This window comes from Armigeres subalbatus, chromosome 3, assembly GCF_024139115.2.
Source record: "Armigeres subalbatus isolate Guangzhou_Male chromosome 3, GZ_Asu_2, whole genome shotgun sequence".
In the NCBI taxonomy this organism is placed as follows: Eukaryota; Metazoa; Arthropoda; class Insecta; order Diptera; family Culicidae; genus Armigeres; species Armigeres subalbatus.
This window is the reverse complement of record NC_085141.1, coordinates 28,463,732-28,477,789: the sequence shown is the minus strand read 5'-3', so window position 1 is coordinate 28,477,789 and position 14,058 is coordinate 28,463,732. Positions and strand designations below refer to the sequence as shown.

At 38.2% G+C, this 14,058-nt stretch overlaps 2 protein-coding genes across 8 annotated transcripts in view; both read right to left on the bottom strand.

Annotated features, from left to right (window-relative positions):
• Positions 1-13,631, bottom strand: part of LOC134220230 (myotubularin-related protein 13) — a 76,001-nt gene extending 62,370 nt beyond the window's left edge. Inside the window, exons 1-2 of one of the 6 annotated variants that reach the window (XM_062699224.1) lie at positions 12,949-13,631; positions 4,703-5,261 (exon numbers count right to left, since the gene is read on the bottom strand). In XM_062699224.1, the coding sequence (XP_062555208.1) occupies positions 4,703-4,757 (55 nt within the window). In that variant the 5' untranslated portion in view covers positions 4,758-5,261; positions 12,949-13,631. Of the gene's footprint in view, positions 1-4,702; positions 5,262-12,680; positions 12,805-12,948 lie in introns of those variants that run through there. The other 5 variants (XM_062699223.1, XM_062699225.1, XM_062699227.1 and 2 more) reach the window with 5 other exon arrangements.
• On the bottom strand, positions 1,134-2,656 carry LOC134221179 (uncharacterized). 2 transcript variants are annotated; one of them, XM_062700372.1, is made up of 2 exons: positions 1,439-2,656; positions 1,134-1,372 (listed from the first exon to the last, which is right to left on the bottom strand). In XM_062700372.1, the coding sequence occupies exons 1-2, from the start codon at positions 2,613-2,615 to the stop codon at positions 1,356-1,358; spliced, it is 1,194 nt and encodes a 397-aa protein (XP_062556356.1). In that variant the 5' UTR covers positions 2,616-2,656; the 3' UTR covers positions 1,134-1,355. The 2 variants fall into 2 exon arrangements, with proteins under 2 accessions (XP_062556356.1, XP_062556357.1); XM_062700373.1 differs by having other exon boundaries at positions 1,581-2,656.
• Positions 13,632-14,058: the final 427 nt, after the last annotated feature.

Here is a 14,058-nt window from a genome sequence, read left to right as displayed (position 1 = left end):
TGATTAAATCACTCCTAAAACATATTCACTAACTGAGCTTCACATTTTTCTTCAATATTGACTACCAATTCATTCACTTCGCGTCCAAAAACTGTCGAAAACTGCTTTCCAAAAATCGAAGTGAGAGACAAATTTGACGACCGTATTGTGAATGCAATAAAATGCGGAAGACTCAAATTCATTAGCGCAATAAGTGAAATGGTGAGTACAAAATCTACGCGATGCAACTTCATTCAATCCGAACAATACAGCGTATACGCCAGCCAACACGCAAACAAAGGTGTGCATACACAAGAAAATAATCATCTCTTCACCGTTGCCAGATTTGTTTATTGGAAAAAATCATTGCTGTTTGTCGGATTGAACAAATATACCAGAAATAAATAATTAAACATGTTATTTAAGCTTCTGTTAAATTCCAAGTGGTGAATAACAAATTTTAAAGCGATAAATACCCATATATTTGATACACCGTGAACATATGTTATGATATAGAATAAACATTTCGTCAAGTCTGGCAACATTATGCATCAGCTGGCATATTTTTAACACCCCATTTCCACCCACCCCAGTTGTAAACAAAATTTATCTATCGCTGCTGCACTTTTCCGTACCAATTGCCTCACTATTACAAACAAGCGATACAGTCATTAATTCTCAAAACATTGTGATGGAGTCTTGAGCCATAAAAGTGCGAAATGAAAACAAAACAGATGATAGGGCTTGAGTTCTCACTAATACCATCATACTGACTCGATCCCGATTCGTTTTTCGTTCGGTTATTCAGAGTCGGGGTCGGACCTGACCCAGGTTTAAAACCGAAAACGACATAAGCTGCGAGGCGGCTCTGTCCCAGTGTGGGGATGTAATGCCAATAAGAAGAAGAAGAAGAACAATAGGACTTGCGAAAGGTGAATTGCTTTCCTTTATTATTCCAGCATCCAAAAGTTCTTTTATTTTAATTTCAACTTTCTTTTTCTGATCGAAAGATAATCTACGTGGCTTATAATGAAAGGGATCTCCATTTTTCAAAATAATCTCCATTTCATACCTAGTTTCAGGAATTGACGGTTTATTATAATATAAGTAACTTTCACAAAAAATATTCAAAAATAGTGCCAACTGATCTTTTGTTATTTCTCCAATGTTTCGTTTAACAACATCAAGAACATCTGAGCTAACATTGCATATTAATTGTATATTTACCTTTTCATTAAGTTTGGTTTCAGGGTTCGAGTTAAAATTGCTAATTTGATTAATTTTAATATTTCGATTAATTACTGTCCGAATTTCTGAACGCATAATGACATCTCGTCCAATGATAGCATCAACGTGACCAAGCACCCTATCTGGTACTACAGCGAATTTAATTCTGAAAAAGATATTTTGATTGTAATAATTTTAATGCATTCGCCTAATGTCTTGAGCCTTCTCCCACCTATACCCTGATAACGTTTGCTTTTGCAATTTTGGAAAATACATTGTTTATCAATTAAACCACGTCGTATAAGTGAGATAGGGCTCCCAGTGTCAAATAAAGCTTTAAAAGAGTTATCAAAATTGTCAAATTTGAATTCTACCAGTCCATTATGTCCTTCGTCAGTAAAATCGTCTTTCGAGCGCTCATCATTTATAACTGCGTTGATAACGGGCCTGTTTGCTGCTAGTTGTCTTTTGATCTCGTAGTTTGGCTTCCGAAAGGTTGATGTTGATACAGATTTTTGACCCGAAAAATGCCTGCAGTTAGCAGCAAAATGACCTGGTTGATTGCAGGAATAGCACACATTTGGTTTCTTCGAAAACGTCCTATCGTCTAATCTGACCATCCGGAACGCTTGCATGATGTCTGTAACCGTCTTAAAATTTTGAATTCTGGCTTGATTTTTTAAAATTACGTCTCCAATTCCTTCCACAATATATTCAACAAGTTCTGCTTCTTCTAAGTTTAGCTTTTGTGCGATTAGCTTCTTCGATTGACAATAATCAGCAAACGACTCACGACCAAACCATCTAATTTTCTCCAATCGTTTCCGCAATTCAAACCCGTTGACCGACACTCCAAACGTCTGGCGAAGATCTTCCAGAGTTTCCTCATAAGATTTCAACATGAAGTCTGCTCGTGTGTGTAACCAAGTTCTTGCGGTACCTTTCAGTTGCTTGATGACAACTAATTTCATAGTTTGACTATCCAACCCAAGTGCACGCTTCGTGTTATCTGCGATTGCAATAAAATGGTTGATATCTTCATTCTCACGTCCCCAAAATAACGGTAGGAAAGTTGCAACTTCTTCAAGACGATAACTATTGATTGATGGTACTAGTCCAATGCTTGATACATTCGGTTGGCATTCACACCTTCTTTGCACATCATTTCTTGATAAATTGCGATCCGGAAACGAATTTGCTGTAAATCCATCACCGTGACCACCACTTGTATATGCTTGACTGGGTTGTAATGACGGAATTGTAGCATTCATAGTGCATTGAGCAGCGATACCTACAGATTCTTGTCGAACATCAGCCTGTAGTATTCTGTCAGCAGCTTCAGAGGAAGCATTACAATGATCACCGGAAGGATCCAGTTCATTTGATGTCTTCTGACTTCGCAGGAACATCCCACTTCTGATAATGTGGAGACTTCAATAAATACAACCAATCTGATTGAAGTTGTCTCATAGAATAATCTTTATTAGTCCTCATATTGTCAAATGTTCAATGTCTCAGTCCATTGCCTACCATGATCGAGTTAGACAGATACATTAATATTATTTACTACATGCTGAAAGCTGCGAGAAGTTTAATGTTCGTCCGGCAAACTTATCATTATTTTACTGAAGTGTTGTATGAGTGAATATATTATTTTTCTAGTGTAAAAGAAACGAAATTTGCACATAGTACACTGCGAATTATTTCCCGGGTAAATTCTAATCTGCTCCTGGTTATCAGCATAACATTATGTATTGATTTCTGCAAGAATGAATGTTTTGATGTTTCTATATAAACTTCCAATGAGTTTATGTAGCACCGCCCAAACGTTGAACTATTGGCTGAACTTTGCCCAGAGCATCAGAGAATCAAAAAGAGCGGAATAAAACAACAACCTATCAAAACATTTGAAATATGTTTTTTTGCATACAAACTAATGTACAGTTGAAATTTATGCAGTCGAATTTTACACTTACGCACCCGTGCACTTCACTAGTACACTTCATGCACTGATTTTACTGTTGTCGCCATCCCAAGCATAATTGTCCATGTTATTTTTAAGCGATGGTTCTCTCGATGCACTGGCGATCACCTGAAGTATTCATCAATTGATTTAACATCTAAATAAATAGATTACTGGCAAGATTAGCCATGATGTCTGATTGAGAAATAACTTTTGTGGTAAAGGTGCCACCACCAACACCGTGGGAATGGCATCGCAGAAAAAAAAACATGGGACAACTATTCTTAGAACGGTAGATTTAATGAAGAAAAAAAACTTCTATTAAATATGATAACCGTTGTAAATTTTTAATTTTGGGATTCACGATTTTTTTTCCTGGCCACATGCGGAGTTCTCTGACTAAAATGAAATTATCCAACTCTCCAGATTTTTCCAGCTGCTTCACTTCTTACATACCATTGAGATGCATTTTTTTGGAAATGTTGCCGAAGCTGAATATAACTTGACTCAATTTAACCCCTCACATTATTAAAATTTTACATATCCGTGCTGCTTTTCAAAGCATTATTTTTTCATTTTCTATTTTTATAAATCCCACCCTGTCTCATAGGAATCAGTAGTGATTTGTTATTGATTACCGTAACATATCGATCGTCAGCGCCAAGTACACTCCAGTGCTTCGTTCCGCTGGTTGTAGAGGGCTCGTGAAAATCATTAGCTCGTTCGGAGTGCGTTCATTAACGACGCATCGGCAGAGGGTGAGATCCACCCTCAAACGCTCCAATAACGTAATCGATCCAACAGGTGCATCGACCAGCCCGGCCAATCGGTTGGTGCGAGGGTTCGAGATATTAGTCGTTGTATCAATTACGTTTGAAACCGCTTTCGGTTACACGCCATTGTTTACACTGTGCATTATCAAGCGATGCATGGAGCAATAACGGAACGGAATAGAATTTGACAAGTATAATCGATGTGGGTATCCACCGAACCGAAAAGTTATTACGAATTGCGTGATATGATACAAAGCTATATCAATAATCGAATTGAACATAGCTGTGGAGTGCACTTTATCCACAAAAGTTGATGCCAAACTGCGATTAGATACCAAACACAGTTCAACAAAGGCTATGTTTGTTATGGATCAGCCAGTTTCTTTCTGCATTCGCATCGAAAAAAGTACCTATACCTATTACAAAATAAAATAATCATTGAAATTCAATTGAAAGGAACTTGAAATGTATTTAAGTTCTCCGTACACTGTGATGCTAAATTCATCAAACAAATTCCAGACATAAACTAATAACGCCAATTGCGCGTTCTAACCGGACCGACCAACGATCATCATCTAGACCCAGAGCATGTGACGCCCTAGGAAATAATCGCTACAACAATAATTGATGTCTATGAATATGAATGTTCTCTCTCGGTGTTTAGATCTCCAATTTTGAAACTGGCACGTACGCTACTACGCCTATTACCCACTACCTAGTAATTGCTCTACAATGAATACCCATTCCGTTTGTTACTTACGTTCTTTCTCGTGATCGTATCCGACAATCACAAAGTAATCGGCAAGCCGTGACATTTCTGTGGTGGACGGAGATTTCTGTTTCTCCCTATCGAAACACGTCTACAATCTCGTCCACCGCTGCCGCACTATGCTACGCGCTTTGTAATTGATAGTGCGTGCCCGTTTGCCTCTTCCTTCGGCTATTCCACTTGCTTTTTTCGCTGGATCTTCCACACTGCAGAGCACTCCGAATTCGTTCTTCTCGGTTTGTGACCTTCTTCTACTTTTTTTTCTCTCGTGGGTCATGAAATGATTATGCTGTTAATTCCTCCTGCACATACGGCACATGAACGGCGACGACGAATACATTCACCATCGAAGAATATGTCAACGGATATCAACCATCTTTTTCATGATCTAACTCACTCCGATTTTTTCACTGGTTCTCCAGCAGATCTTCATCGATTTGATTGAAATTTTTTATACCACTTGAACTGCACACCCGGACGAAAGCCATTCGATTTTAATCACTTTTGAAAGAGCTGATAATCAATTTTGAACCGTCTCAATTCTGCAGCGCTGTATCAACAAACGAAAATAATAATCAGTTGTAAAAGATACCCACGATTACATTTCTAATGCAAATTTTGCAAGAATCCGGATGGTATGGTGGACATTTCTTGGCTGAGTAGAATGTGTTATGATTCCGGTTTTCTTAAGTGTGCAACATAATTTTTGTAAAACAAGTGTCATGTACAAAATAAGATGGACTCTTCGATATCTGTCAAAAGCAATCTTGCTCTGCGAGCAGGGATAATTATTGAAAAAATGTCTGTTTTTTTTCAAGTTTAATTTTAGTTTAATTCTCCAAATGATACAAACCCTAAGTAGGTACGTGAAGTACTTTAAATTTGAGCTTTCGCATTTTTGACGACAATCATTCCAGATATGACTGAATAATCTAATTGGGGCATGAGTAACTGGTTTATGAATAAACTTGTCCATAAATTCTCGGAAGCCTCCTTTCAAGAGGCTCGGAAGCCTCCTTTCAAGAGGCTCGGAAGCCTCCTTTCAAGAGGCTCGGAAGCCTCCTTTCAAGAGGCTCGGAAGCCTCCTTTCAAGAGGCTCGGAAGCCTCCTTTCAAGAGGCTCGGAAGCCTCCTTTCAAGAGGCTCGGAAGCCTCCTTTCAAGAGGCTCAGAAGCCTCCTTTCAAGAGGCCTCGGAAGCCTCCTTTCAAGAGGCTCAAGCCTCCTTTCAAGAGGCCTGGAAGCCTCCTTTCAAGAGGCTCGAAGCCTCCTTTCAAGAGGCCTGAAGCCTTCTTTCAAGAGGCCGGGAAGCCTCCTTTCAAGAGGCTCGGAAGCCTCCTTTCAAGAGGCTCGGAAGCCTTCTTTCAAGAGGCTCGGAAGCCTTCTTTCAAGAGGCTCGGAAGCCTCCTTTCAAGAGGCTCGGAAGCCTCCTTTCAAGAGGCTCAGAAGCCTACTTTTAAGAGATTCACAAGCCTCCTTTCAAATTATTCTTTCGGAATTATTCTTGCAGGAAGCTCGGAAGCCTCCTTTCAAGAGGCTCGGAAGCCTCCTTTCAAGAGGCTCGGAAGCCTCCTTTCAAGAGGCTCGGAAGCCTCCTTTCAAGAGGCTCGGAAGCCTCCTTTCAAGAGGCTCGGAAGCCTCCTTTCAAGAGGCTCGGAAGCCTTTTTTCAAGAGGCTCGGAAGCCTTTTTTCAAGAGGCTCGGAAGCCTTTTTTCAAGAGGCTCGGAAGCCTTCTTTCAAGAGGCTCGGAAGCCTCCTTTCAAGAGGCTCGGAAGCCTCCTTTCAAGAGGCTTGAAAGCCTCTCTGCAAGAGGCTCAGAAGCCTTTTATCAAGAGCTGCGGAAGCCTACTTTTAAGAGATTCAGAAGCCTCCTTTCAAATTATTCTTTCGGAATTATTTGTAGTAGATAAGATCTGGTCTATAAAGTATCGAAAAAAGTGATTCACTGTACTGTATTGTGGTATTGGCAATCAGTTGATTTTTGTAATTTGAATACGCTCTTTTGGTATGTATTTCTTTTGGATGGGTAGCAAGCTACCTTATTTTGAAACATGTCGAATGATTGTGTCAAAAGCGAAGAGCGGATCAGTTTGCTGAGTATTGTTGCGATGAACGGACGAGCCTAGCAACCCCGTCTAGGTCACGACAATGACGCAGCCGGTAGATTTAAATTCGAACCTCGTGTTTTTGTTGATTTTGATTTTTAGTGCTCCGGGAAAAGATGTGATACGTAGTGAAGGGTGGAATCAGAAAACGGTAAGAGAAAAATGGAAGAAACAGCGGAACAAAAATAAAATATTAATATAGACGAATCCAAGTAAATATAAGAAGAAGACACACGACGGTGTTAACTTTGACAGATTCTACATCGCAGCATAGGAAGATCGTTTTAAAATGCTTATAATAAATTCTAGACAAGGTGATGGACTTTCGTGCCTGTTGTTCAACATTGTGCTAGAAGGTGTCATGCGGAGAGCCGGGTGTAACAGCCGGGGTACGATTTTCAACAGATCCAGTCAATTTATTTGCTTCGCGGATGACATGGACATTGTCGGCCGAACATTTGCAAAGGTGGCAGAACTGTACACCCGCCTGAAACGTGAAGCAACAAAAGTTGGACTGGTGGTGAATGCGTCAAAGACAAAGTACATGCTTGTGGGCGGAACCGAGCGCGACAGGGCCCGCCTGGGAAGCAGTGTTACGATAGACGGGGATACCTTCGAGGTGGTCGAGGAATTCGTCTACCTCGGATCCTTGCTAACGGCTGACAACAACGTTAGTCGTGAAATACGAAGGCGCATCATCTGTGGAAGTCGGGCCTATTACGGGCTCCAGAAGAAACTGCGGTCGAAAAAGATTCGCCACCGCACCAAATGTGTCATGTACAAGACGCTCATAAGACCGGTTGTCCTCTACGGACATGAAACATGGACAATGCTCGAGGAGGACTTGCAAGCACTATAAGTAATCCAGAACTTTCTCCGTATCGTACATCAATCAGATTTTAAATACAATTTGTCTAGAATTTATTATAAGCATTTTAAAATAACCTTCCTATGCTGCGCTGTAGGATCTGTCAAAGTTAACACCGTCGTGTGTCTTCTTCTTATTTTTACTTGGATTCGTCTATATAAACAGAAATGTCCTCGGTAGGCTCCCTGACGGAAGGGCAGAGGAGTAGGCCGGGAGGAAAAAAAGTGCAAAAAGAAAGCAACCAAAACAAAATGCATATGATGAAATCTGGCGTCTCCGGTAGGCTCCCTGACGGAAGGGCAGTGGAGTAGGCCGGGTGACAAAAAAAAGTGCAAAAAAGATGGCATCCAAAACAAAACCAAAACGCAAATGACGAAAGCTGGCGTCTCCGGTAGGCTCCCTGACGGAAGGTCAGAGGAGTAGGCCGGCGACAAAATAAAGAGTAAAAGAAAGGCAAAATAGGGCAAACAAGCAAAAAAAATGACAAATGTTAATAAAAACAAGATGACGAGTTAGATTGTTTGCTTCATACAAATCTAAAACTTTAAAACATAAATTCAAGATTGCATGGAAGGATTGGTTTTGGAATTTGGTTTCAAATATTATGTTTGCAGAGCTCTTATTCGGAAAAAGTTCCTAGATTTGGATTACTTTTGAATTTTAAACTTGATTTGTGTTCGACTTGGATTGGATTTGTATTGGATTTAGACTTGATTTGAATTGGATTTGGATTGGATTTGGATTGGATTTGAAATGAAGTTGGATTAGATTTCGATTGGATTTGGATTTGATTGAATTTGGATAGGATTTGGATTGGTTTTGGATTTGATTTGGATTAGATTTGGAGTGGATTTTGATTGGATTTGGATTGGGATTTGGATTGGATTTGGATCGGATTTCGGTTAGATTTGATCTAATTCGGATTTGAATTGGATTGGTATTGGGTTTGAATTGGATTTGGATTGGATTCGAATTGAATTTGAATTGCATTTGGATTGGATTTGGATATGATTGGGATTAGAATTGTATTGGATTTGGACTGAATTTGGATTAGATTTGGATTGGATTTTGATTGGATTTGAATTGTATTTGGATTGGATTGTATTTGGATTGAATTGGATTGGTATTGGGTTTGAATTGGATTTGGATTGGATTCGAATTGAATTTGAATTGCATTTGGATAGGATTTGGATATGATTGAGATTAGAATTGTATTGGATTTGGACTGAATTTGGATTAGATTTGGATTGGATTTTGATTGGATTTGGATTGGATTTGAATTGTATTTGGATTGGATTGGATTTGGATTGAATTGGATTGGGATTGGATTTGGATAGGATGGATTGGATTTGAATTGTATTTGGATTGGATTTAGATTGGATGTGGATTGCATTTGGATTGGCTTTGGATTGAATTGGATTGGGATAGGATTTGGATTGAATTTGGATTGGATCTTGATTGGATTTTATTTAGATTGGATTTGGATTGGATTTGGATTGGATTTTGATTGGATTTGGATTCGACAGGATTTGAATTGGATTTGGATTTGATTTGGATTGGATTCGGATTGGATTTGGATTGGATTTTGATTGGACTTGGATTAGATTTGGATTGGATTTGGATTCGACTGGATTAGAATTGGATTTGGATTTGATTTGGATTGGATTCGGATTGGATTTGGATTGGATTGGATTTGATTTGGATTGGATTTGGAATGGATTTTGATTGGATTTGGATTTGGATTGGATTTGGATTGGATCTTGATTGGATTTGGATTCGACTGGATTTGAATTGGATTTGGATTTGATTTGGATTGGATTTGGATTAGATTTGGGATGGATTTGGACTGGATTTTGATTGGATTTGGATTGGATTTGGATTGGATTGGATTTGGATTGGATTGGGATTGGATTAGGATTGGATTTGGATTGGGTTTGGATCGAATTTTGATTGGATTGAAGTTGCGATTGGATTTGATCTGATCCGGATTGGTATTGGTTTTGAATTGGATTTGGATTGGATTCGGATTGAATTTGAATTGTTTTTGGATTTGGATATGATTGGGATTAGAATTGTATTGGATTTGGACTGAATTTGGATTCAATGTGATTTGGATTTGATTTTTATCGGATTTGAATTGTATTTGGACTGAATTTGGTTTGGAATGAATTAGGATTGGACTAATATTAGATTCGTAGGGATTTGAATTGGATTTTGATTGAATTTGCATTGGATTTGGATTGGATTTTGATCGGACTTTGATTTTATCCGTATTGAATTGCATTTGGATTCTATTTTGAATAGGATTTCGATTTAATTCGGATTGAATTTGATTTGGATTTGGATATGCCAGGAATTAGAAATGATTTGGATTTGGATTGAATTTGAATTTAATGTGGATTGGTTTTCAACTGGATTTGATTTGTATTGGACGGGATTTGGTGTAGAATGAATTTGGATTAGATTGGTATGGATTTGATTTGGATTTTGAATGAATTAGGATTGGATTTTGATTTGATTTGGAATGGATTTAGATTGGATCTGAATTGAATTAAATTGCATTTAAATTGGATTTATATATTTCATTCCTTTTGAATTGGATAGATGTAACATTGGACTGTAATTGGATTTGGCTACGGTTCAAGCCGTAGATTGATTGTATTATATTTAAATTCTTTTTGAAGAATTGAGAGGGGTATTTTGAATTTCAATTCATTGGACTATAAAAAAAGTACTAAGAATATATATGATGTATATATGATGTAAATAATATTTGTTCAAGGATCAACAATATGAAGTTCTAAAGTCATTCTACATTTATTACACATCTGGAGAGTAGAGGTGGAGAAGAATGTAGTAGATAAGATCTGGATATTTTGCTTGAAACTCGCACATTTCCTCCCAGTGTTCACTGTACACGTTACGATTTTCTCACATTGAATTATCATTATGTTGATCTTTATAAAATTAATTGCAAAGATTTCGTCAATTTACCGCATCGTATATATTAAGGTGTCGAATGTTAAATTAATTCATACCCTCGAGTTATGTTGAATCCGTCGATATATTGAAAAGGACGCCAGTAAATTGAAATTTGTTGAAAATGAGCTATATTTAGTATGAATTGATTTATACGTGTACTCTCTCGTCTACGCTCAAAATGCACAAAACCTCTCTCGATGCGATGGATACTTTTTGACAGCTTACTTTGGAGATTTCTTGACACTCGTTTCGACTCTATCCGCAGCTCCCAGGTTCGTACCAATTTCTGTTATCGAGGTCTTCGCTCCTGCACGGGTTATAAAAACATTGTTTTTATGATACTATTTTATGTTATTCATGAATAACGTAAGAATAACAACACCTGAGAGAAAAATTAGTTATTATACCTCTACCCGGGATAGCAACCAAGTTTCAACTGGACCATGCCAAGCAGTCTGCAATACCGATGGATCCTGGATACCGTAGCATCAAGCAAAAAGGGGAGATAATGGATAATGCCTACCAAAAAAATAAGCCTTGTAAGAGCTTTTCTATATCTGGTGAGCACCAGACCTGACATCGCTATTAGTTAGTGCTTCAACATGGTGTCTACTCATCTGTTAGAACAAAATTCCCTGATTTTTCCAGGTGCTTTACATTTATTTGAATCTTTGAACCAGGTAAAAACAAACGTCCCATAACATGAATTTTTGCAGCAAAATAATCAATTCACTAGAAAAAATTGCGAAAAACGTTTTTCAAAAGAAATAATTGCTGCCTCATAACATTTTTTCTCGTAAATTATTTAAGAAATTCTTAAGGAAATTCCTTTACAAGTTCATCCAGAAATTGCTTCAGCCATCCAATCAAAAATTCCTTCATGTCTGCCTACGAAAATTCTTCCAGGAATTCCTTCGAATCGAAAAGGATGAATTAATTCAGTAATTGCTTCAAAAAGGGAATTCTAAGAATTGCTTCGGAATTTTCTTCAGGAATCAATTCAGAACTTCCTCCAGAATTTCATTCAGAAATATTTTAACAAAAACACCTCAAGGCATTGCTCCGGAAGTTCCTTTCTTAAGTTTTTTTTAAGAAAATTTCTTAAGATATGCTATTGCCAACCCCAATTTCCTAAGAAAATCCTTTCTTGAAGAATTCCTTTAGACATTTCTTTTGAAATATTTTTTAGACTTTTTTCGAAAATTTCTTCAGGAATTTAACATTTAAGATTTTAATTCGGTAATTTCTTTAGAAAAACTTCAGAAAACGTCTCAAGAAATTGTTCCGAAAATTTGTTTACGAATTTCTTCGGGAATTCCTGCAGAACTTTTTACGAAAATTCCTTCAGAAAATTATCTGGGAATTCCTTCGTAAATTCCTCTACGAGTTCCTTTAAAAATCCCTTTAACAATTTCCTCGGAAATGTTTTAAGGAATTATTTTGGAAACTCCTTCAGGAGTTCCTTTGGAAATTACTTTAGAAATTCTTTCGGAAATACAATTGATGCAAAAGTATGAGATCGCGTAGCTAACATGTTTGGACCAAAGTACCGGTATCGGTAGTGTTAAACCAATGTTAATGATGAAATCTAAACATTCACATAGTGAACAATAAATGGCCAAGCTAAGCTTTTAGAAGCATATTTTGGCAAAATAATGTTAATGGTTATCTAAAAAGGAATCTTTTATGCCGGAAGATTCAAAGTAGTGAGTAGCTACCAAACGGTTTTTAATTGTAGTCAAGTACTTTAAGAGAATACGTTGAAAATCAATTCTGAATTCGATTGCGACATTTTAGGTGAACCGGAATAATGTGACGAATCTTGTACTGTTTCAACCGAAAATGACATTGATTTTTGATATCCGTGAGAGTTCCATCCTTATTTTGCATGACAAAATTTGAGTTAGTTTGCCTAAGCAATATTTTTAAGATCAAATTTCCAAAATAATTTTTCATTATTTTTTTTAAATATCTTAAATAAAGAATGTCATCACAATAATGAACATGTTCAAATCACCGCAACACTGATGACGAAACGAAAGCAACATTCAACCCTGAAGAATCTGTCAACCACTGTCCACCATTTTTATGATTTCACTTGCTCGAGTTTCTTCACTGGTTATCCTCCAGCAGCTCTTCGTTTGGTTGCTATGAGATTTTTTTCTTCACTTGAACCATCTTTTTCATAGTAGATAGGAAAACACTTCCAGTGCCCTCAGACAAAGACCATTATTTTTAATCACACTTTAAAGAGCTGATAATTCTTGAACAAAAAATATTCTCACACAAGCACTACCATCAGTAATCAAGCAGTACAGCATTCAGGAAGTAACAAACCGCAGCAACAGGACAATTTCATTTCCCTCCTATACACAGTCGCGACCGGGATAGCCCCGAAACACGGATAGCGATACGTTCTTATTTTTGGGACCGCACCCCAGAAATGCACACCGAAAATCTAAATATTAAACCACTCCGTGTTGCGCCCGCCACCGCTACCGCAGTCGTAAACCTCCCACAGGAACGTTGTCGACAGTGACGGCGACGACAACAACGCAACGGCAGGTGGACGAATCGGCGGAGCACCCCACCCAAACACAAGAACCGTCAGCCAGCTAAATGCACTCACAAAAACAGCTCCCGCAGTTTTGTGGGGAAGGGTGGTGAGGGAAACAATCGCCTTTCTTTTTTCACCCGTTTTTCCTTTCTTGTGGCAAACTTCTCAGTCCAATACCTAATGTGCGATGGATTGAAACTTTGGGTGCGAATTTTCACGCAAATCACACGATTCCGATGGCTACACAATTAGCAATTTGAGCACTGCGGGTTCGAGGACATTTTCCTGACGACACGGCACAGAAAAACGACCGATTTGCCTAGTCACACAGCACTTTTCAACGACCGACCGAATCGCTCATAACTACTTTTCTTTCTGCTCTGGCTCCTTTTGATTTCTGATGGCTTCCTGGCGGACACTCGCGTTCAAAAAAAGTTTTGACGTTTCTTCAACACACTCACCTTCGTTCTCCGTCACGTCACTCGCATCGAACCGTCAAATGACAATTAACTGATTAGTTTTTGGGTTCTGTTTCCGGGAAAATCGATCAAGTTTAAAAATTTTAATCTTTTGTGATAGGCCCTTTCACGAGACGATTTAAAAGGTTTAAAATTATCTGATTTTACCGTAAATTGACAGCTCTTCCATGAAATTGATAGCTTCGGATAAATGCCTTTTCACGAGACGTTTGAAAACATAAAGATAAAGATTGTCGCTGTCGTCGCTGTCCGGAACAGCTTTTGCTGGCGAGGATAGGGTGCTAAATGTCAATGAAGGAAAAATATTGTCAGATTCTCTGGATGTGATACACTGCGCGGCGTTTGTAATGTTCCCAAAT

Coding starts and splice junctions, on each gene's coding strand:
- LOC134221179 (XM_062700372.1), bottom strand. CDS start 2,615: ATGTTCCTGCGAAGTCAGAAGACATCAAATGAACTGGATCCTTCCGGT.